This window comes from Parus major, chromosome 14, assembly GCF_001522545.3.
Source record: "Parus major isolate Abel chromosome 14, Parus_major1.1, whole genome shotgun sequence".
In the NCBI taxonomy this organism is placed as follows: domain Eukaryota; kingdom Metazoa; phylum Chordata; class Aves; order Passeriformes; family Paridae; genus Parus; species Parus major.
The window spans coordinates 4,975,580-4,999,233 of record NC_031783.1 but is presented as its reverse complement, the minus strand read 5'-3'; the positions used below and the strand labels follow the sequence as shown (position 1 = coordinate 4,999,233).

At 42.0% G+C, this 23,654-nt stretch overlaps 2 protein-coding genes and 1 long non-coding RNA gene across 6 annotated transcripts in view; 1 reads left to right on the top strand and 2 right to left on the bottom strand.

Annotated features, from left to right (window-relative positions):
* Positions 1-10,418, bottom strand: part of ABAT (4-aminobutyrate aminotransferase) — a 48,888-nt gene extending 38,470 nt beyond the window's left edge. Inside the window, exon 1 of one of the 2 annotated variants that reach the window (XM_015642602.2) lies at positions 10,358-10,418. The gene's annotated coding sequence lies outside the window, so the exon portion shown is untranslated. Of the gene's footprint in view, positions 1-3,137; positions 3,224-10,357 lie in introns of those variants that run through there. The other variant, XM_015642604.3, reaches the window with a different exon arrangement.
* On the top strand, positions 9,533-14,457 carry LOC107211095. Of its 2 annotated transcripts, none has more exons than XR_004499444.1 (3): positions 9,533-9,613; positions 11,325-11,478; positions 14,128-14,457. It is a non-coding gene; the product is annotated as an uncharacterized LOC107211095 (long non-coding RNA). The 2 variants fall into 2 exon arrangements; XR_001524085.2 differs by lacking the exon at positions 14,128-14,457 and adding an exon at positions 12,297-12,830.
* A 678-nt stretch (positions 14,458-15,135) lies between these two features.
* METTL22 (methyltransferase like 22) lies at positions 15,136-23,626 on the bottom strand. 2 transcript variants are annotated; one of them, XM_015642605.3, is made up of 10 exons: positions 23,168-23,615; positions 20,437-20,784; positions 20,026-20,066; positions 19,796-19,940; positions 19,264-19,335; positions 19,122-19,175; positions 18,512-18,592; positions 17,482-17,584; positions 16,531-16,699; positions 15,136-16,012 (listed from the first exon to the last, which is right to left on the bottom strand). In XM_015642605.3, the coding sequence occupies exons 1-10, from the start codon at positions 23,388-23,390 to the stop codon at positions 15,977-15,979; spliced, it is 1,272 nt and encodes a 423-aa protein (XP_015498091.1). In that variant the 5' UTR covers positions 23,391-23,615; the 3' UTR covers positions 15,136-15,976. The 2 variants fall into 2 exon arrangements, with proteins under 2 accessions (XP_015498091.1, XP_033373824.1); XM_033517933.1 differs by lacking the exons at positions 15,136-16,012; positions 16,531-16,699 and adding an exon at positions 16,706-16,844 and having other exon boundaries at positions 23,168-23,626.
* Between the last annotated feature and the right edge of the window lie 28 nt (positions 23,627-23,654).

Here is a 23,654-nt window from a genome sequence, read left to right as displayed (position 1 = left end):
TGTATCTGGAGAAGGAATATAGCACAAGCTGGAGTGTCATATCAACTGCAGCTATTGTGAGCAGTAATCACTAGGTTCACCTTAAAATACATTAAAAAGTATTTCCATGCAGCTGCAAGGAAACAAAGTAAGACTATATAAATGTTGACCCCAAGTTAATTACAAAAATCTGAGCAAATGATTTGCAGACAGTAGGATAAGGATCTTATTTGGCCAAAGAGGATTACCATGAAGGGCAAAACAAAATTAAAAGGACAACTGGGATTGCTTAGCTTTGTGAGAAAGCCAGCACACTGCATCTTTCCAGCCTGTGGCTGGCCAGAAAGCTGCTTCCCATCCTAGCATATCCAGTAACTTTATGCTCCATGTAGAGAGGCAGTTTTTCTTTTGTGATAGAAGTTAAAAGGCTCATGAACAGAGTGGAATTCAGCACAATCAAAACCACTAACTGCAGGGATTTCATTTGGTGGGCAGATGTTGAGTTTGAAAAAGTCAGAGGTTGCACATGTGCAGGGCACACCTGAACTGCACCTGCACTACTCACTAATCATTCACTGCTGTAACTCACACTGACCCAGGGACAGGGGATCACCCCCTCTGCTCTTCATGTCAACTGCTTTAATTCCCATTAAACATGAGAACTTCACATTCAGAAGGAAAGGGATGGAGGAATTGCTGTGCAATTCTACTATACAAAAGTCCTATTATTTTCTGTTTATTCAGGCAATAGGTAAAAAGGAACAGCAGTTGGGAAGTTTTCAAAACAGTTCAGGAAACACAGATATGTACACAGTGTTAAAAAGACTCTGTTACTAAATTCTCTAGTATGTTTAGAACATTATTTTTGGGCTCCAGATGGAGAAAGAAACTAGTGCCAATCTGATTCAGCAAGATACATGTTTCTCGAGTGGTCCCTTTTACTTCACTGGGCCCATTCACAAAAACTAGAGTTGGGAATGAGCCAAAGAACTCTGCTGAATTAATGGCAAGGTAGAAAAACTGGGAACTGGAAGACTCTCTGGTGATCAAAACCTGAAAGTTACCCACTGAAAAAATCCACAAGGCTGCTGCACGAACAGCACTTATTTACTCCTTACATATTGCTTATTTACTCCTTACATATTGCCTGTTTAACCAAACTAATGAATCTGCTGCAATATCACACAGGTACTAAATACCTGGATACAAATTTGAGGAGACAAATTGGACCTTACTAAGTGTGCTAATGGCTAAACTCTCTGGTGAAGGCTCATTGAGGTACATCTCTACTGCACCCTCAGCTCTCATGGTAACACTTACACCCAAAAGGAACTGGGCTCTGCTCTTCAGTCTGGCACATCCAAGTGGAGATTTTATGCACCACATGTGGATAGTTAAAAAATGTTGACCGATTTCAAGAAAACTCCCATGAAGATTTGGACAAATCTTTACAGAAGTTCTTATACAAGCTGAGCAAATCCAGCTTACTTGTTGGGGTAAGAGGAGAGGGACCTGGAATCAAGAAACTGATGAAGGATGCCTTGTATAACTGTGATGTTAAGAGAGGCTCCATAAACAGTGGGAAAACAAACCCAGGATAACTATTCCAGGATGAGTTCAATCAGGATGGAATAACGAGCTAGTAGGTAGGTTAAACATCTTGTTTATTTATTTAACAAAAACCTTTTGTGGGAGATGTTTATCTTCCTAAGGGTGGCTTATAAAAGTAAGCAGCATTAGCACAATGGGACAGCGAGTGGTTCCCTTCAGAGTGCTGCCCTCACTGGTACTTAACCTCTCTCAAGAGGGCACTGTCACAGAAGCTCAGGAAAAGAACAGTAAATTTCCCTTCTCCTTCATAAAGTCAGGGTTTTCACCAGATGGATGCAATTGCAGGATTTATCAGTAATCAGGTAATTCTTCACAGAAAAATACATCATGTGCTTTGTTAGTGTCAATATCATCTTAAGCTGTCCCTTTTCCCTCTTTGCTGTTAACTAGTGACAATAAATAAAAGATATTCAGAGGCTGGAGTTTCGCAAGAGATGAGAGGAATGTGGCTGCAAGCCTGCTAATCTTGCTCACAGCCAGAGCAGAGGATCAGTTATGCAAGGCTGCATGTGGATTTTGACCAGATATAACAAACAGCTCCTTTCTCCTCTCTTTTCTGTTTCGAACAACAAAAGTGAAACTGTGAGCCATTTCCTATCATTTATCAGAACACTCTGGAAACTCATTTTCTCTGCATATTTTCTGGGAAAAAAAAAAACTTTATGCAAGTGATGCATCCCAAAATGATGCAACCAGCCTTGGGTTTGCTGGGTAGCAGCACCTTCTGAGCTTCTTTTCTGAAGAACCCCACTTTGAGCTAACTTTCCTGTGACCTGCTTCCATCCACACCAGAGAGATTCCTAGTTTGGGGAAGAAAAATCACCAAACCCTTCTTGGTGTCCAGTGGAGTCACAAGTTCAGCTCAGAGCAAACCAGTGAAAGGAAACTACCAAGCAGTGTGAGGAACAAGAAGTCCACCCTGAGGAGCCACCATGCTTGACTCCCTATTGAAACATCACCTACCCATGGAACCCATGGCCAGTCAGTCTTACCATTTTGACTGAACCAAGTCTCCCACTACACCAAAATCTACAAAGAAAAACAATGAACTCTAAACTGATGCACAATCAGGTAATGGTCCAATTTGAATGAATAAACTAACAGCAGGAATCCTACAGCCTGCATCAGAAACAAGATGTATTTTCCACTCACCTTCTTGGCCAAGGAAAAAAAACTACTGATGAGAAATTAGGCAAGCAGTGTCTTCTTTCTAAAATGAAATGGCATTTGAATTTCATTATTGAAAGAAGAAAAGCACAAGATTTGTCAGCGATAGTTACTGCAGCACACAGATTGTTGCTGCAATGGGTAAAGACCTTCCTAGTCAAAGGCCCTATAACATCAATCCAGCCTCTAGCACTGCTTGTCATTGTCTCCACTTGCTTCTACTCCCTCCCTTTTTAACACTAACCAGCTTTTCCTATGTTCTGCTTCAGCTGCTTTTCACAACAGCCAAGGCAGAAGCTTCACGTTCCAGCAGCCCCTTCTAACACCCAGTGCCCAAAACACAGAACAAACAAAGATTTGCTCCCCTGTAGATCCATTACCTGATAAAACCACCCTGCAAACAAGGATTGTGGAGTTCATCCGAGCCCAGCTCATCCTCTGCTTTCCTACCTCCACCAGCACACTCTGATTGTGTAATCCTATTTCTCTCTCCAGGAAGCTGCATTGCAGCAATAGCTGTGGAGCAAAAAAAACAGGGCTTGCTTTATACTGGAGCTGAGAGGAGAGAACATGACAGTGAATGGCAGCTCAGTCCATATAAAGGTAACTCCCATCCCTCACACCTGCAGCTCAGTCCATATAAAGGTAACTCCCATCCCTCACAGGGGCCCATCAGTGGCAGTGTGCTCAGCTTTGTCTCAAGTGATGAGGCTGTTAAGGATGGAGAAGTCATGGTCTGTAGCCTGGCCACAGCACCCTATGGCAGGATTACCCTCTGGCCTGTTGCCATAAAGCATCTTGTGCTTGAAATCTGCCCAGAGCAGTTTGGTTTGACTTCTAACAGCTTTTTTACCTGCCGTGTTCTCTAATTCCCACTGAGGCAATAATTTATATAATCACATATACACAGTGGGAGCCATTAAAAATGTTTCAGTACAAACTTACTACCTCCATCCTGCTCCCAGTATCCTAATTTTTTTTGGTGAACATATCAACATCAATATGAAGCAAGAACCTTGCAAAAAATGTGGAATTCATGACAGATGTGGAAAGAGAGTTAACAGAGAACAAGATGGTTGGTTTCCATTATTTGAGAAGGAACCTGACAGACAAATTGGGAGGAAGCATAATACAAACAGAAAATATTACTGCTATTAGATTACACCAAGTTTATTTAAAATACTTGATTTTCATTATATTTATGTTACTTATACACATTCCTGTAGTATTGCCAGACCAATTAAAATATATGATTTGATTTCAGTTGTGTTTGCTGTCAAGAGATGCTGCCAAGAACCCCCACACACTTCATCTTTCACTGAAAGAGGAAGCCAAAACTGACATGCTGTGGTGATGTTCAGTCTTTAATCAAAATTGAGCTTGATGAGTTACAAATACAAATGAGGGATATTATTCTTTCCTTTCCCTGCAAACTAATTTTCTTTTCCTGTTTTCCTCAAAGGCTTCTGAAGCCTGTATTCCTGCACTACCTCATTCAGAAAGGAAAAGGCCTGGAAGGACAAGAGGTGGTCTCTCTTGTGAAAAAAATCTGTAGGGCTGTTCATTTGCTAGGAGGAAAGAGGAAGGGGTGATTTTACATTGAGAGTGCAGGCAACAAAGACAGCATGAAATCAGCAGTACTAGGAAGAAATTTCCACGAGGAACTTACTGCCCTGTGCTTTGCCCAGTTCAAGGCTTACTGATGGAATCTGGATGCTTTAAAATTGACCCAAACATCAAAAATAGGACACCACAAAAACATCATCACTAATTTATGCGTTTTCCCAACACCCACTGTTCTGTTCTGTGAGAAACCAGTGATGGAACCAAGGTTACAAGGGGAGGGGGAAAAAAAAAAAAGCCCTGAATAACCCCCACCGAACTACTAGAAAGAAAACCTCGTGCTGGCAATCCACACTGTTGGGTAACACTTTTCCAAGTTTACAGGAAACATTCCACCCAAAGGCAGCTGTGTTCTCCAGGCTGAGCTGTCCACTGACACCGTGGGCAGGGCAGCACCTCTCCCACTGCTGCTTCCTGCAGCTCACCCTGTCCCCCTGCCAGCTCCCCCTTCACACGAGCAGCTCCTTCACCCAGCAGCACAGTGCATGTTCTGCCCTGCCTCCTGCAGAGCTGTAATGGTCTTCTAGGCAGAAACATCTGTTTTTAAAGCTGACACGTAGGACCAGGAGCTCTTAAAACAGATCTGAGACACCATCAACACAAGGGTTGGAAAGCTGTGTAGGAAGAGCAGCAGAAATGGAGAGCACAACACACTGACACTGCAGGCAGGCTGAAAAGCTCCAGAAGAGGAAATGTGGTGATTGTGACATGAAGATGGCAGAAGAGATGAAAGGAAATGCAGGAGAGAAGCTCTGATCCCTCTTCCAGGATCATCCATGCTGCATGTCCCAGCTCCACACAGCTGGGACAGTGACGTGGTCTGTGGGGAACAGAGAGCACACTGACACAGGAACCTGAACCCAAACCTCTCCATGGCCCAGCAAAAGGCACCCTAAAGAAGCCAGCACAGAATACAAATGCACTGTAAACCAAAGGAAGAACGTACAGGTTTCTCCCACAACAGCAGCCCCGCCCTGAGGCAAAGGAACAGCTTTCTGCTTGGGAAAACATCTCAGGGATGCACTCCCAGAACAGCCACCCTCATACGGGTTCCACCAGCTGCCCACACCTTGGAAAAGGCACATTGTCACAACCAAACAGGCCAGGGTTAAATTGGATTAGTGTATTCCAACAGGTGCCAGGTAAGGATTGCCCAATTTCTTTGCTGTTATCCAGCCAATTTTCAAGGTACTTGAACTTGCCAGGTTTCAAACTTCAGACATTTTGAGGCCATTGCTAAAAAATTCCTAAGTAAAACAGAATTATAAATGGGCACAATAGCTGCAAAGCAATGTATTTTCATTTGTAAAATTAAAACTGAACCTTGTTTGGAGACAGCAAGGGAAATTCCTGCTGGAAGAAGGAATATTTTAAAGTGTTTGACATAAGAGAAAGCTGGGATAGGTTTAGAAGTTTTTTCTACTCTCCGAATTACAGCTACACAGCTAAACCAGTAAGTTTGGCACTTCATTCTGTCACCTGGAGTGCATTTGAGACATACTGACTTTTTACATGAATTCTTTAGCAAGCTGCAGAACACCTCCCAGAAACACCAGCAGAACTAGATGTTGGTGTTTAAACTGCCAAGTTTCCCAAGAGTCACAAGGAGGTAAACACACCCTGCCAATGCCAAGTTGCACTTCAGGAAAATCACAAAATCTAAATGGGAAAGTCACCAAGTCTGAAGCTTTACTGGCTTCAAAGTGTCTTGCACCTTGCCACAGAAGTTCTATAGTACACTGCCTTTCAGCCAGAGCCCCAAGGAGGAGTTTGATACAAGCATTCACATAATACATACACAAATACCTTATCTCCTGCATAAAATCTGAGAAAGGTTCACTGAAATAATGGCAGAAGACATTACAAAGGGGAATTAAGTGTGAAAAACGAAGTTCACATTTCTTCAAGCTGACAGCATTCACTTACTAAAGGCAGTACTTTTAGCTGAGTGACTTTGGTGCTTTCTCACATCAAACAGGACAGCATAGCTTTATCATTTTATAGAAGTTGAGTTCACCACTAGGGCAGACCTGTGTTCTGGACACAGCAGGTGCCCAACCTTAACCCTTCACACAGGCACTTAATGAGATCAGCTCCTTGCTGGTGCCATAAAATAATTCCATGACTGTCCAGCCCTTGCTAGGACATGCATTCATTTCCACAATAGGATTTACAGCCGTAGAAGCTGTCACACACAAAATTCAAAGTACTGCAAATGCACAAACTAGGAAAAGAGAACCTAAACTTCATGCTGCAAAAAGTGGGATTTCCTTTCAAAAAGAAACTCATACCCTCTGAAAATATCCTCCCTGCTGCAAGCAGATGTATCTCTACCGGACAGGAAGAAAGACAAGCTGCTTCTTCCTCACAGCCAAGAGCTGCAACACATAAGCAAGGTTCCTACCACATTTTTCTACTAAATTTCTAGTACAGGCTAAATATGGAAAATGAAGAGTAAAATATTTTCTGAAAGGAAAGATGAACAATTTAATACAAGGATACACTACAGAACCTTACTCCCACAGATCAGAAGAGAGCCTGAAATCCACAGAAATAGTTTACAACAATATTCTCTGTTTTAGACACTTTGCATGCTTTGGAAAACCCCCAGAATACTGTTTTTGCACAAACACCATATGGCTAAAAAATACCACTTTCTCTGTTTTCTGGACCACAGCTGTCATTTCGGGCAACAGAACTGTGATATGATAAAACAGATCACAACATCCAGAAAACCAAGAGAGGACAGAGGTAATTTTCAAGCCACAGAAGAGTGGCTGGAAGAATTGCATACTCTTAGTTGGTAGGAGCTCTGACCCCTAAGGCAACTTCTTCTGTATATAAAGATGAAAAATTTGAAAGCAAATCCATCTGCAAAAAGAATAGGGTGTTTTCAGCCTCTGGAAAGATAAATCTGTTATGTAACTTTTAAAGCATATCCATCCTACCCCAGGCAATGGGACCACAGTGATAATTATCTCTATAGTGGATTCTTGGTCTTTAAGCTTCACTGCTCCTGACGTATCACTTTTGCATTACTTACCTGTACTTTCACAGCTTCCTACACGTCAGCACCAGCTGCTTTACTTCTGATGGAACCCAGCTCTTTTATGTTACTTATTCTTTAAAATGGGATAAGACACCTCACTGTTTGATTCAGACTTATCACTATGCCTGAAAAACTCTTAAGAGCTTAAAAAGAACTGCAAAAGAAGAACAGGCACTACTGGAGAAGCCTGCTTGAACAAAAGTCATGCACACAGACAGACAAGGTGCAATATACAAGTAGGAATAAAAACATATTTGAAAACAATAATGATGAGAAGGGTCTTACATGAAATCTAAGAATTACTCAAGATCTATTCCTTTCTTCTCCTCCCTGCTTCCTCTGACAAAGGCAAAGCCAAGAGCAACAGAGACTCATCCAAGTTCAAAGAGTGCCCATTTGATTTGAAGTTTCTGGTATACAGCCAATCCAGCAAGATTTAAAGACACAACTGGGTTGTATCTTTACAATAGAGACACAACAGTGAGTGCTACCCTGTTCATTTAGCACATACACATACTGCCACTCAACAGCCTTCTTTTTCTGAGACGCTTCCACATGCTGTTTTCATTTGGGTAAGAAAGGAAGGGAATTTAATTTGTAATTGAAACAGACAAAACTTTAACAGTGTTTCTGGAATGGCCTCTCAATCCTTGAATTCATGAAACAAAGCTGAGAAGCCAAGAACCAGATCCAACTGGCGTTGAAGCAGCTGTGAACTCTAACCCTGTGAACCCTAAAAATCCCTGAATTTATGAGGTTAAGCAGTAGCAGAGGTACATCATGACATCACCTGAGCTGTTTTAATTCAGGCCCAACACCCAGAGCACAACTCCAGAGGAAGACTCTGCACCTCCCAAGGCAGGAGTGGTGCCTGTGCAGCTGCACCTGCACACACAGGCAGGGCAAGGGCAACCACCCAGAGACCCTCAAGCTGCTGGCAGTGGCAGCAAGAGCTGGTATGTATGAACATATGCATGGCAGGCAAGAATCTGAATTTCTCCCTGCTTATTAAAAAATCCAGATCAGGACATTCTCCTTGCCCAATGACACAGCTGCCAGCAGGACACCTACTGATTTGTTTCGTGTTTATTTGCATGCTGTGCTTTCTTGCTGCCTCTGGGCATAAATACCCAATTTTATCCACTTATTGGAGTTTACTTTGTGTCTGGATGCACAAGACACCTCACTGTACAGTATGTCTCTGAGGCTGTCATCCCTCAGAAGACTAAAAGCCTAATAAAAGACTAATAAAATAGTTTAATTGCTTTTTTCCACATGTATTTTACAAGAGGTCAGCTTGTCTAAGAACATGGTACGTTCACTGACTCAGGTCTCCATTCATCTGCAGATCTCTGAATCACTGTCCTCTGCACTTGGGATTGTCCAGGAGGAGCCACACACAGACTGCAGACACAGAAGAGCTGAACACTGATTCCCTGTCCACAAGGCTACCCAGCATGTAAAGTGCAGTAACAGCTTTCTTTCCCCTCTATCAGCTTCCCTGTCTGTACAGTCAGACCAGTGATGTTTGAGGAGTGATTTAAACATTAAGCCTGAGAAACACTACAAAATCCAGGTATTTTCCTTCTTTGCATATGCTGTGCTTCATTGTGGTGAGCTGTGAGCCAGCATTTGAATTACTGACCTCCAAGTCTGTATTTGTAACTCCAGCTAGAGAAGACAAACTGCCCCTCAGACAGAATTTGCCCAACACTCACACTATAGAAAAGACAATTACAACAAAAAAACAATGCAACAAGCACTGCAAAACTGTCAGTTCAATTTATAACACAATAACCAGAAAATAACAGGATTCAGTAGGTAATTTCGTTACTGTAGAGCTTCCAGAAGGCAACCCCACTATTATTCTCCTTTTATACCAGTTGTCTTTCAACCTTTACCAAATTACTTGCTTCAAATTACAAGAGCAAGACCCTTTTAAGAGCCCAGAGTCCATACCCATCAACTGTGCCTTTGAACTGTAGGGCAAAATCCAGTATTTGTAAGCCTGAACATTCATTACTGATTACAAAATTACTTGGAAATCTCCCACAGTAGCTTAGTTTCTTTGCATATCGTTTCCTTCTCTGTTTATTTCATAAACAGAGAAGGAGAACCGCAGAGTCAAATGCCAAGCTAGGCAGAGGCAATGTAAGAGCCCCACATTACTTGAAGCACTGTAAGGTAAGTGATGCTAAGGATGTATCAAACCAAAGCATGAGATACTGGCTTGGGTTTTGCATCACCAGCACCAGCTGGAGAACAGGAAACTGAACAGCCCCGCTGAAGCTCGGCCGAAGTGCAGCACCAGGCCTCCACTAACACCATTACTCAGCTGCCTGCAACACCTCAGAGCCAGGGGCGCCCCGCACGCACAGCCAGCGCCGCTCTCCCCCGGTTCGCAGCTGTTTCCTCACGGCTTTTGTGCCCTCCCGTTCCCTTTGCCGCCCTCTCCACGCCGCAGGTCCGTGCCGGGGCCCACCCGCCTGTCGGCGGTGCCGCTGCCGGGGCACGGAGCATCCCAGACCCGCCTCCCGGTGAGCCGAACGCGCGGGGAACCACGAACCCTCCTGCGCTCCGCGGTCCCCGGGGACGGCGCCGGGCCCCGCCGGGGTCCAGCCGCACGCTCGACTCCGGCAGGGCAGGCCCCCCCGAGCGGGCAGGACGGCGCCGGCCCCCGCAGCCCCCACCCGGCAGCGGAAGCCCCGCGGTCGCGGCCCGGCGCCGCCCCGCTCCCCGCAGGGTGCGCCGTGCCGGGAACTCGGCGGAAGGGCATCAGCGAGCGGCGGGGGACGCGGGGCTGCCCCGGCAACGCGGGCACCGCTGTCTGCGGGGATGGAGGCCCGCGGGGAGTCCCGTTGTCGGGCGGGAGCGAAGGGCGGCGAGGACAGCGGCCCGTGCGCGGCCCCGCGCGGTTCGGGCGCTCACCGGGAGGTGCGGGCTGCGCGTCCTGCGGCGGCCGCGCCGGGCTGCGCTGCGCTGCGCTGGGCTGGGCCGGCCGTGCTCCCGCCGGCCCCGCCGCGCCCCGCCCGCCCTGCGCGGTGCACCCAATCAGCACCGCCGCCCGCGGCCCCGCGCCCGCCGTGGCCAATGGGACAGCGCGGCCGGGGCCCGCCCCGCAGGGGGGCGGGACCGGCGGGGACCCTCAGGGGCGGCGGGGCCGGCGGGGCCGGGCCGCTGGTGCCCCCTCGGTGAGGGACTGCCCGCCCTCCGCTCCGCCTGCCCCGCGTACTCCTGCTTCCTCGGCCACCGCGGACAAGGGCAGCAGAGCAGAGCCTCTTGCCTAACCCCGATGGGAATCCGTGCCTGCGCTGTTACAGCTCCCCAGCGACCCGCTGTCCTTTACTTATTGCTTCGTGTTCACCTGCTGCCACTTGGGACATACTTCATTTAGCAAAGACAGCAACTGACGAAGTCCTTTGACGAAGTCCTTTTCCCTAACCCTAACCCTCTTCTAACTCTGATTAGAAATACAAGTGAAAGCTAGGGTGATGTCAAACTCCAGATTTAAAACCCAAATCTTCACCAGCATTTAAGCCTGGCCTAACAAACTTGTTTTGTTGTGGACAGTAGTGGACTGAAGCAGCTCAAATCCCACAACAAGCCCTTCTGCTCAGTTGCTGCTTGGTTCTGCTTCAGCAATGTGGTATTTGTAGACACAGTACTGACTTTGAGGCTCCAACACAGTAATAAATAATGTTATGTATCTTGCCCACAGCAGAACCTATGGCACGTGTGTTGAACCCTGCCTGGACTTTTATCTTACAGAACTCCATGTCTCATTCAGTCTTGATTTTCTTCCAAACCTAAGAGCTGGCTACCAAAGGGCAATAAGAGCTGCTGAAATGTACACCTCTGTCCCTTCTCCCCTCACGGGCACTCTCTCCCCGTCCAGGTGCCTTCACAGAGCTGGGATTCATAACAGATGCACACTCGGTCACAGGAGAGGGGAGCTGCCAGACCCTGCTCAGCCTTCAAGGACCTCGATCAAAAAGCTCCAGGGAGTATCCTGGAGCAGCTACTGTGGCAGAGCAGCTGAAGGTCACTAGGTAGGAGAGCTGGGGAGGACACAGGCAAGGCAGGAACGCTGCGGGCTCTGAGAGCCAGAGCTGTTCTTTTGTGCTGCAACACCATCAATTTGCAGATGGTGGTACAGGATCCTTCTGTCCCTGCACGCACCACTCGAGGCTAGGCCATCTACGCCTCCTCATTTCCACTTACCCTGCCCAGAACCCTTATGTCTGTCAGTTTATTCCAGTAAGAAAGATTTTATAGTCCAAAATCGCAAGAGAGGCGGCAGTTCATCCATTCAGATGACAGCGAGGCATTTGTATCATAAAGGATTAGGAAGCACTAGAACAGATTACTGGGAGAAATACAGGATATCTATGATGAGAGCCTTTGATAACAAACACTTATCAAGATTCTCTGATGAATATGATTCTGCTTTGAGAGAAATACAGAGCAGATAATTTCTTGGTGCCCTTCTGATTGTCCTACAATGTAAACTTGCTACTGATATCCCATAGAACAAGAACAGAGCAGCAAACTTTACTTTTTTCGTACTATTTTCTGTCCAACTCACTGTCAACTTTCTTGCCTAGTTTATTATATGTATTTTTACTTCACTCTGAGGCAAGAATTATGTTACTTCTAATTATTATTAACATCTTATGTATCTCACTATCCAATGAGCGTCCTGTTTGACTATTTGCTCAAGAAACTTAGAGAATACACTCAGCTTGCTCGCAAGCTAGGGATGTTCCTTTGCATCTCTTCTTGCTCACACCAGTGGGGCTGGCCTGGACAATGTGTAAATAAACATACACACATATACACCTAGATATTTTTTTGTTACTGCCTTTAGGTGCTGGTATTGTTAAAGAAATTCCATCTGCCATCTGCTGGGGGAAACTTTCTCTGAGGCAATGTGCTGTACTGACACAGATGACTGCTCCGCTGGCAGCATGAAGAGGGAGTTATTTCTCAAGAGGAAGCTTTATTCTGTTAATGCACCAACTTCCAGCACAGATGCAAAGGACACACAAAGAGTCAGGGTCAAGATGAGTCTGTAATAGAACACAAACCTCTGGACCTATGTCACAGCATGACAGCCTGGAAGCAAGAATTAACTCATTTCCAAATCCTACTTCACTTGAACCTCCAAAGTGTTCAGGTTACAGATGACATGATCACAGTCACGAGGTGAACTGCATTTTAAAGACAAGTTGCTAAGCATTAAGTAAAAAAATTCTCAATTTATTTTTTCAATCTTTTTGCAGACTGAAAAACCTCTGCAAGGCTATGAGACAGGCAGCTATCCTTGCCATGCCAGAACAAGCAGACAGGAATTCAGCACCCACTTTTTAGATGCAGTCTTCAGTTTCCTGTACCCAACACTCAGCACCAATAACTGTCTTTCAAATCAGCAGCAGCAGTTGGCTGTCACACTTGTGGCAATGACTCCAGGCAATGTGGTTTCAGGCACAGGACTGAGGAAAATGAGATTGCTGATACACCCTGCACTGCTGCATTGGCAGCACAGTTACACATAACTCCAAAGTGGACCCAGATATCCATTGCCATCAAAATAGTTGGTCTGTTCTTTCTTTATACCCCCAGCAACAGATCCCCACTGATGGCCCTGAGTGGATCACAGGAGTCAGTTGGATCAGGTCTCATTGATCCAATCAAGAAGTACACTTGCAATTAGGTTTCCTGGGAATCAAAAACATCAGAATTCAGATTGTAAAACTGCTATAACCAACACTACATAAGGGGAAAATATACAACTGGAACACAAAATATGCTCATCAAATAGAAATATCAGATACACAAAATTATTTCCCCTAATCCTCTGGTGAAAAGGGAAAAGGACTGGAAGCAGTGGTAGATATAGAAGTCCACAAATGGTTGAGTTAATGAACAGACAATCTCATGATAGTTATCTGCTATAAAACTTTGAGATCCTATTAAGTCCTCATCTTCTAAGGAATGAAAAGTCCCCACCACACACACACACACACACACACACACGCACACACACACGAAGTACCTCCACTTTTTCCTAAAGTGTTTCCTGAAAACCCCAAACTGCTGGAGGCTATGAGCTCCTAAAGCTACTGTCAAGAAGTAGGCAGTTAAACACCACCTTTTTTTCAGGATTAGTTCCATTGTAACTTCATCTGCAAGTCTAGGTGAGAAGTGCAGAACCACACATGCCACCTAAACTGTTACTCCAAAATACAATATTGTCAAACTAGAAAAGAACAGGGTGTTGAACAAACTGTAAAATGTTTTGACTCAAAGTGTTGTACAGCAGATGGAGCTACAAGGATGGCCTACAAATAGCCACCTACACTTGAGAATACCCAGCAATGATAAATATACAGAATCTATCCCATCAAGAGAGTGTCTTCAACTTTTTTCTGCTGCAAAATGTCACACAGATGTTAACAAAAAAGCAACTCTGAAAGTTTCACATCAACAAAGATTTAAAAGAAATAAATGCAATTAGTTTGCAATGTTTATTTGGGTGTCACATAAAAATTCAAGTTTTTGTCCTGACCAGTATCTATAATTGTGTCACCTTTGCTTAAGAGAGAGAAAAGCAGGAGAGAAGTGAGGACTGAGAAAAGGCATTTATTGTTTCACCATATGGCAGTGACTAAAGTGAAAATCAATTTGTTTCAAACCAGATTCCTCCTGGAAGATCATGTCTATCCATTACCATACTTCCCAGGAAGATTTGGACACTCCTCCCTTTTACCAGAACTAAGTGCACTGCAAGGGCTCCACAGGTTCCCCTTGACCTCCTGTATGTTCCTCATCCTGAAAATGATCCATCTGGATAACCTCTGGATTTGCCAACCACATCCAGAAATGCTCACAACTGCCTGATGACTTCATTTAACAAAAAGAGAGTCAGTTTTCCAAATGAAAACTTAATCTCCACAGCCAAGTAGAAATATTCATAGGTTTTAAATAAAGAGCGTACCTTTTCTTCCTTCACAGAAATTAAGGACTTGCAGGTGAGTTTCTGTTGATAATTCCAAAGACTTTGCGAAATCCTGGAGGAGAAATACAACAGGACTCCCTAACTGCTCACATTATTTCACATCAGTTTGAATTGTTTCTTGTATAGCCTTCAAAAAACCACTACTGAAATAAGCAGCTACATTCAAAAATAGTTGAATCTACCAATGTTGATAACATAACAAACCAACAAACGCTAGTTTGGGACTCTTTGGGTTAAAATACAGTTTTTTATCTTTGAAGTTTAAATGAGGGCTCTGAAAGAGAAGTTTTGTATTAATCTAGGCATATATGTGCTAACATAATGTAATTTTTACTTTGACTGTACTAACAGGCAATACCCACGATCATCTAATGACTTTCATCCCATTGAAGAACACAAAAAATAGGCCTTCACACACATAAGCAGGTTATGAAGTCCCTGGCCTACACCAAATGTAAAACAGGCTTTCAGAAAGTCCATCAGATGCTTCTAATGAATGCCTTGCACACTCCCACAAGTCCCAGGCTGGAACAGCTCCATCACTGACACCCTCCTGGTGCTGAGGAATGCAGTGGGCACAAAGATTTCCATGGCAGTGTCATATGGAAAACTGATATAAAGCAACAGTGCACATAACATTTATAAAAGTATGAGCAGATTTTTAGTTTCATTAATAACACAGAAGAGATTTAGTAAATATGTTTTATTTTAATCCAGAAGTAAGATATTGGAGGTTTCCTTTTGTGTGGGCAAGACATTCCCTACCCCCAGCCTCACATATATTTACTGAGGATACAATTCCAAATATCTTAAGAGCTGTAGTATCTCCCTTCATGTGGTACCTTCTCACCTTCAACCTGCCTTAGAATTCCTGCAGGACAATATAGGGTTGATCTCCTATACTCCAAAAACCCTGTGGAGTATTTTTAGAGGCTGAAACAAAATGCATCTTGTCTCCTTTCAATTCAGACAGTGGCCCTAAACTAGAGAGATTTATGTAGGACAAACTGAGAATTAAGGGACAAGTTTCATAAACAAATTTCTTAAAGAATGTTTAATTCATGACAAACAAGTTTTGTCCAGAACATTGTTTCACAATACAAGTGAAACAATGTGTCCACAAATAAAAATAAAGTGTGGAACTAGAGTAAGACTGAGAACAGTGTCCATGTTGTGTAAACTAAAAAGGGAAATGCACGACATCTGCAAATCAGCCACACAGAAAAGGTGAAATACTTCTTTGCCAGACTCTAAAAGTGAAGTCATCAATCCCAAAGAGCAAGTCACCATGTCACTGCCACTGTCTGGCATCCAGCAGGTACTCAGAAACATCAAAGGAATCATGTCCAAGTGCACAAGTCCAAGAAATGAAGTGTCAAAACCAGAAAAGTAAAGCAAAACTGCATTGCAATAACTTCTGAGAACACAATTCCACCAGGAAGATGCTCTTCTTGGGATAAAAATCCTTAACAGAACATCAAAATAGCCCTTCTCCTTGGCTAAAGGTATTCTCTTTTCTTGTGGGCCTGTCATGTTAGGTGTTCAGCCATGATCTTCCACAATTCCTGCAGGAGCAGAAAACATACAGAGGTAATTACATAACCAGAAATATTATATTGTGCATGTTTCTCAATAACAGAAGTTTACAGCTAATTGACTTCTTCATAGATATTAGAATATTATTTCCTGAACTCTGAAATGGGAAAGGAATTACTAAAAGTGTGAAATGAAAGCTCTCCTACAAGAAAATTGAAAAGAGATATTGGTCTCATTTTCCAGCTCAATCACAAAAATGGCATTTTACAAAGCAAAAGTCTCTTATCCTTGGAGGAACTGAGTGCAATCTCAGTCACTCTACTGCTGGTGACAGAAAATCAACTCTGCCCCAGCCAAAACCAGGACATGTCAATCTAGTACAGATTATGTAAGCACAAACAAGAATCATTTTAAATCAGAAAAGCTAAATGGAAATAAAAGATAATGTTTATTCTCCTGTTCTTCATTCATGTTACAGAAACAGCTGATAACTAATTTGAGATGATTAGCCTGACACATTACATTTATTTTCATGAATGCCACTTACCAACTGCTCAATTCGCTCATAAACAAGGAACTGGCAGAAATCAAGTTTAATGGGCTCCACTGTATATTTCATTTTTCCATCTTGGAGGTTCTCCAAATCATTTAGAGTATTTCTAAAGTGGCTGTAGGCTTCACATGTAACATCCATATGTCTTAAAGTGAAGTTCAGCCTGGCAAAAGAGTACTTCATTTAGAACATCTCTCCTAAACCGGCATCTTAAGGGGGTGTGTAGCTTTCCTCAGCTAATGAAGAAATGTGTCTTCTCAGCATAAATAACTCCCTGCAACAGCCAAAAAAATGTACACCCCCCATTCCTGAAAAGCAGAAAAGATGTTATGTCAGCATCAATACACAGTAACTCTTGGATGAATCCTTCTATTGATTTTAGGGCACTGTGCCATAACAAAATCATTGGCTTGGCTTCCTGGACAAGCACCTGGCAACAAACCACAGGAAGAGTTACTGCTTACATATCTCTAGAGATTTAAGCAAAGCCTATTTGTGTATCAGCTTATGGATGGACTCCAACTACTTCAAAACATTCATTGATTCCTTTAAAGCAAACAAGAGAAACTGTTCTAGAGTTGCTCAAGCTAGGAAATAAATACCCTAATTCTAAACCACTTCATTCCACCCTGTGACCTTAAAAATATATAGCAAATGTTGTCAGGCATTACAGAATACATCAATCTAGCCACTTATTTATCCTTTTTTTGCACAGAGGTTATCTCAGGTGAGGCAAAGGTAGGACAACAAAAGGCAAACTCTTGTTAAACTCAAATTCTGGACTGATAAAAATTAAGCATGTAGAAAAAAAAAAAAAAAGCAGCTTGTACTGAGCATGTACTGCAGCCTGTGATCATCTGATACAATGAAAATCAGAAGCCAACCTTTAATTAAAACACACAAAGTGTTTGGTGCTTTTTATGTTAAGTTCTTGGTAATGCTCACCTCTTTTCCAGTGCTAAATAAACTGTACAAGAATTTCTCAAGTTGTGTGTGATTCTATACAGAGTTCTGAACAAGGCATCTGTCAGGTCATCATCATAGAACACTATAAAAAACAAGATGAAGAGCAAATGTATAATTAAGGATATAATTTACTTAAGTGTCCTTTATGAAACAACAACAGGCCTTATTTGATTGCTCCATTCAAACCAGTCACTCTTTTATCTAAGTTAAAAGTACATTTTTAATGGCAATAACTGACCCTGTAAGAGTATTCACTACTGCCATTTATGCCAGGCTTTCTTTAAATTTTCTCTCATCAGAATGGGAATAATTTTTCAGACAATTTACAAGCTTTGACAAAAATTCTCTCATCCAGAAATGAAAGTTAAATAACCAGGATATTAAGAGAGTAGAGAGCCTCTTTTCTTACAAAAACCCACACCAGGCCATAATTAATTTACAGTCAGATCTCCTCTGAATGCAGTCTCACAGCTCCTTTCAATGTCGTAACTAAACCCAATTCTCCTTTGTCTATAGATCAAAACAATGGTTTTCCTATACAGATAAGCTAGCCTGCAATTTCAAAGTCCTTCACACAAACAAGGGAAAAAGCAGAAAAGTGATATCCAAAGTCATAGACTCCATGGGAGAGTACAGCATCTGGAACTGTTATTCACATTACAGGAAATCTTAGTCTCACGACCTATTATCATTATTTGCACAGAAGTTATTCTGATTCCTTAGTTACTTGTGATTGTGTTGAGCAATTTATTTAGTCACAAAGAATTAACACACCAAAGAAAAGGAAAAGCTTGTATCTTGTAACATCTGTTCTCATAATTGCTAATTTAGAATGTAAATGTAAGCATTTAGAAAAAAAGAAAACAGGCAGGAACACTTAAGGCAGAGCTTTGGCGAATTAGGTAAGGATCTGATCTATTAGATTTAAAAAGCAAGCTAGGTATGTTTAAATTATTACTCATAATGCTCAAATGTTTGATTTAAAAGCTTACTGTTTATATTTCCCTACCATCAGCTGCCATTATCACAGAACAGTGATCAAGCAAATCAGCAATCTCTTCTTCAGACCAGCTATAAGGAGCTTCAGGATCTGTAAGAAAGAAGATGGCTTTGGTGTACATGATTAAATGTCTCAAATGACTGGAGGAAAGGAACTTCTTAGCTCCTGTCAGCAGCTGCTACTCCATAAACAGAGCACATCACTCACAGGAAATCAAAACCTTCCCTGTTCATTTTCTGAAGTTCCCCCAGTCCTCTGTGCTATGTCCAACCCTTCCAAGGCTGATTGGAAAGCCAAAGTTTTCTTCCACTTCAGAATTCACAATCCCTTAGCAAGATCACAGCTTTTAGATACATTAAAGCAAGCACACCTTTAAACAAAACCCCAGATACATCCTTATGTAAGTTTTGATTAATCTTCCTATTTTATCATGCTTTAAAAAAATTATTCTTCATTAAAAGAATCTTTATTTGAAAGCCCAATAAACATAAAACCTTTTCAACTGGCAGTATCAAATATTATCATTAACCAGAATTTTCTTTGAGGCCCAAGAGAGGCTTTTGAATATGCAACACCAACCACCAAGCCAAAGCTAAAAGAACCCATTCTAAGCACTTACCAGTGCAGAACTCATCTTTCAACCAATCCAGTTCTTTCACTTTAATTTCCCCTCCTGGGGATGCAGAAAGATCACATCAGTCACGAATTTCAGACAGCACCTGGGCTAAAGTAGAGTCAAAATCTGACCATACAGCACCTACCTCCTGGCTCCATCAGGTGTTTGTTCAATGCAACATTTTGCTCACACATGGCCAGAAGGTCTTCACCAGCATCTGTAAAAGAAGTGAAAATGATATTAAAAACAAGAATATTTTGTATAGGCCATGTATGCCTCTCAGACTAATATTCAAAGTTTCTCTCAAACCCATGAGACTAAGGAAAATTCAGAGCAACTCCATCCACTGATGAATGCTTCCCTAATATCCTTCTTCCCTTTGTCTTTCAGTTCTAAGCTCTGAGAAACCATTGAAGAAAGAAGTTAGATCCCTACACTACCTATTTCAATCTGGACACACTATCTTGAGTTCACTGCAAGGTATCTTGCCTTTAAACTCTTGGGCTTTCTCAGCCCCTTGAGGAAGTTCCTGTTATTTTTTAGTAAATAACATAAATTGATATGTGTTAATAAAAAATTATTAACTATAAATGAACAGATGAGTCTGAAAGCACCAAGATGAAAGCACTAGTTTGGGAAGTTTCATGAAAATATTAAACTGAAAAGAACTGCCTTACCTGTGCAATAAACTCTCCTGGCAACTGTCCCCATGATAATGCTGGTAATTCCAGTGCCACCTCCAAGCTCCAGCACTGAGCAGCACCTGAACGTGTCCCTTTGAAAGAGAATGTAATCAGCCAGGAGGAAGGCAGCACGCCAGACCTGGGGACAAGGGAAGCACTTAAAACTGAGTCAGTTCTGAAGCACATTCCATGAAAATCAAGACTATACAAGGCTGAGCACATACTTGTTTACCAACGTCTTCTAAGGGGGTTGCCATAGTGTGTTCTGTGGAAATGAGAGCAGAGCAGAAAATAATTATCTCAAAATTGTTCAAATCAAGTTTCACAGTGGCAAGTCTGAAACTAAGGCTCTGCTTCCCTTTCACATATAGAACTAAACACTCTTCATTTTAAAGAATAATGCTAGATAATGCCAAACACCCACTTCTAACTAAGAAGCACTGAGTTTCCCATGGTATACAACTGCCCAAATCACTTCCAGAAAAAAAGTAAATATTTATTTGCAATATCACAGTATTGTGTTCATTATTTTCTTTCACAACAAACTGCTGTTCCATTTCTAAAGAAAGCATATTTTTCTTTTGTTTTACAGAAACATAGTTGCCACATTTCTCCCCGAATGAAAAATTATTTACCTATTTTAACAACATCACTGCGGGTACACTCCTGCTCTTCATCTTCAAAAGCATCTTCTTTCCCTTTCATCAGAATTACAGGGCACACTATATCCCTCAAAAGATCTTCTGCTTGCAAATCAGAGGCACTTCGAGGCCTTCTGACCACTTCCAAGTCTCCATCATCATCTAGCAGAGCTTCTACTCCTTCACTGTTTAATTCTCCTTTTTTTATGTTACTCCTGTCCTTGTCACACAGTTCATCTCCACTTCTGCACTGGTGTTCTCTTCCTGTAGTAATTTCTCCCATGTGTTTCCCAGATGCCAAATCTTCTGTGCTCCAAAGGAGTTTGAAATATGACAGGAATACTGTAAGAACACAGTGTGGGGGGGAAAGGTTAAACACCAGATGAGGCAGAATCTGTGCACAGCTTCCACAAGCATGAGATTTTGGCATGCATTACTTGTATTAAAAATCTGTAGAGTGAAAAATGATACAGGTAACTTGAAATATAGTTTAATTTGCTATGAAGAAATACTTCTGTTACTAAGTTCTGTCATCAGAAATTAATGAAGCACTTTCACAGCCCACTGGCTGACTGAGCACCTGCACAGCCACAATGGGCACATTCATCTGATTTAGTAATATTTATCTGAACTATTGGCAGAGGGGATGCTTTCTTACAGCCTCTAAAAGTTCTGTACACAGAAGTTCAAATTAAGTTGAAAGCAGAGTTAATGTAAGTTAGAATTCGTTTCTTTTGGTTAAGATTACTATTTTGTAAGAAAGAAGCATGTTCTAGCAAAATCTGAGTTGAATTTTTGTTTACTGCTTTGAAAGTCTTTAGGAATTCAAGCAACTTCAAGCCTTGAAATTGGCTCAGTATATAAGAGCAGAAATAAGTGCACAGGAGACAAAGATGACACTTCTGTAATTTTTTTTAAGTGTTCAAACTGATTATTCAAAGAGATTAAATGATTAAAGCTGTTCTCAATGACCAATTAATTAAAAATCTTTTACAACAATCACTCAGTGACACCAGCATCTATTAAAATTTTAATTTATTGAAACATGGACCTTGCAATTTTAATTACAGGAATCTGTACTGCCTGAATACCATACATAAAGAGGAACAAACATTGCATAGTCCTTCCATCTATGTTCATTCCCAATAAAAAGGAAGAGGCAAAGTGCTTGACACCAGTGCTTTCAACAGTTTCACAATTTATGGAGTTCTATTCCAGTTTCTTTAGTAGGCATGATGTTCCAAGGTGGTCTATGGAAATCTGACTGTGGTGCCTCACTAGTAAGACCATTTCTAGCTGGATCTAATAAAATCTTCAATGCCTGTCCTAGCATGAGAAATTTTTAAAGTCTCTGCTGTTTGCATGATGGCCAGATGAAACTAATTGGACCAGAGGATGCCATCAGTGAATGAATTGTTTTGTTCTCCAAGACCATTCTGATCCTCTGCATTTCTACGGCATTCAAAAGGTGGAAAGCCAAACTGACTCAAAGTGGAAGAGACTAAATCCCCATAAACTGCCCCAAAACACAGCAGAGTGGCACTGGTAGATTGTTATGGCACTAAAGACTGGCATATGACCACACAGTTCTTGTCTCAATAACCAGAGGAATTTCCCAGATGGAGCTCATCCAGAGTAGGTGGAACACATTGTCACCTCCTTCTGCTTGCATCAAGCACAATCACAGCAACACATGTCAAACAGCAAGAAGACCCACCACAGCATTAACTACCTATATTTTGACCTGAACAGGGTCAAAATTATTATTCATTTCTTTGTCAGGCCTACTTTGATACTTTTTCACATTGTCATACACCAGAACAGCTGCAGAGGTTACTCTTTTTATGTCACAACTGGGTTTGAAAAAACGATTAACACTTCTGTCACAGCAGGACTTTTGTACAGAACATTTTGCCAGCAGCTTCAAGGTCAGTTCCCTTGACAACTTTATAGCAAACTACAAGCTGGCAATCAGCCAGGGGCATTTGCCAACTCATTTCCTCCACAGCCTTGACTCTTCAAATTCTATGTCAGTTAAAGCCATTGAGTTTTCTTGTTGACATTTTTTTTTTGAAGCAAACACCTGCCCCTCAAAAAAACCCAACCCCACCAACAATAAAAAAAAAAAAAACAAACCAAAAAAACCCACCACCACAACAACAAAAAAAAAATCAAAACAAAAAAATCACCACAAAGCACAAAGAAAGCTGTTATGCTCCCCTGGAATAGATGGTAAATCATCACATAAACATTTAATTAAACTTAATAAATTAATTACTGATTAATTACTAATTAATTATTGATAGCTTCTGTTTTAAACTTAAGTTACACTGTTTAAAACCCCTGGGTTCTCACCTTTTGTTTGTGTATAAGATACATCACAACCTTATTTTTAATCATGATTCCCAAAGTGCTATATTGACACTATTGCTCAATGAGCAAACATATTAAATTAAACCTTCAAGTGTGTAAATTTGGTTACTTTATCTCAGAAAGTAATTTAAAATTTAATTTTTAAGACAGGCTGTCTATAAGTTTTCATTTCTGGAGTTAATTTCATGAGAATACAGCTAGCCCTCTTTGTAAAGACTGAGTGGGAGGTGATTCTGCTTATAACTGGAATAAAATATGTACCTATTAATATCAACCACTTAGAGGAGGATTCAGCCTTACAAAGATATGAGTACAGTTAAAACACAGCTCCATCAGTGTCAGCATCCATTACCTGGCTGTCCAACTGCATTCAGTCTCACCATGAGGTGTCTTTTGTTTGGGCAGTGCAAGTGAACATCAGACAGCACAGTGTCACTTCTAAACGTGGGGTTATCCATCTCCTTCTCCATGAAATCTACCTCGGGGTGCTGGTGAGAGGAACATCTGCAGCGCTCAAACAGTCCCTTAAACAGTGCTGCCACACAGGGATTCCATTCTCTTCCACTTACAGGCATCCAGCAACAGCTCTGCTCACCAAGGGAACCTCAGGACAGTTTCTGAGGTGTGATCGTGCAAGCTCCACCACGCTCCAAGACAACAAGTCACTCATCAGGATATTCAACCTAAAACCAAACACAGGCAGCTTTTAGTGCTCCAGCAGTATTTCAGAAGATATAAATCAGATCACACTGTTCATTAAAGTAGCAATGTTCCAATGCTTTTACAGAATTCTCAAATATGTAACTGTTAGTAGCTCAGCGCGGCCGGGACCCGATTGT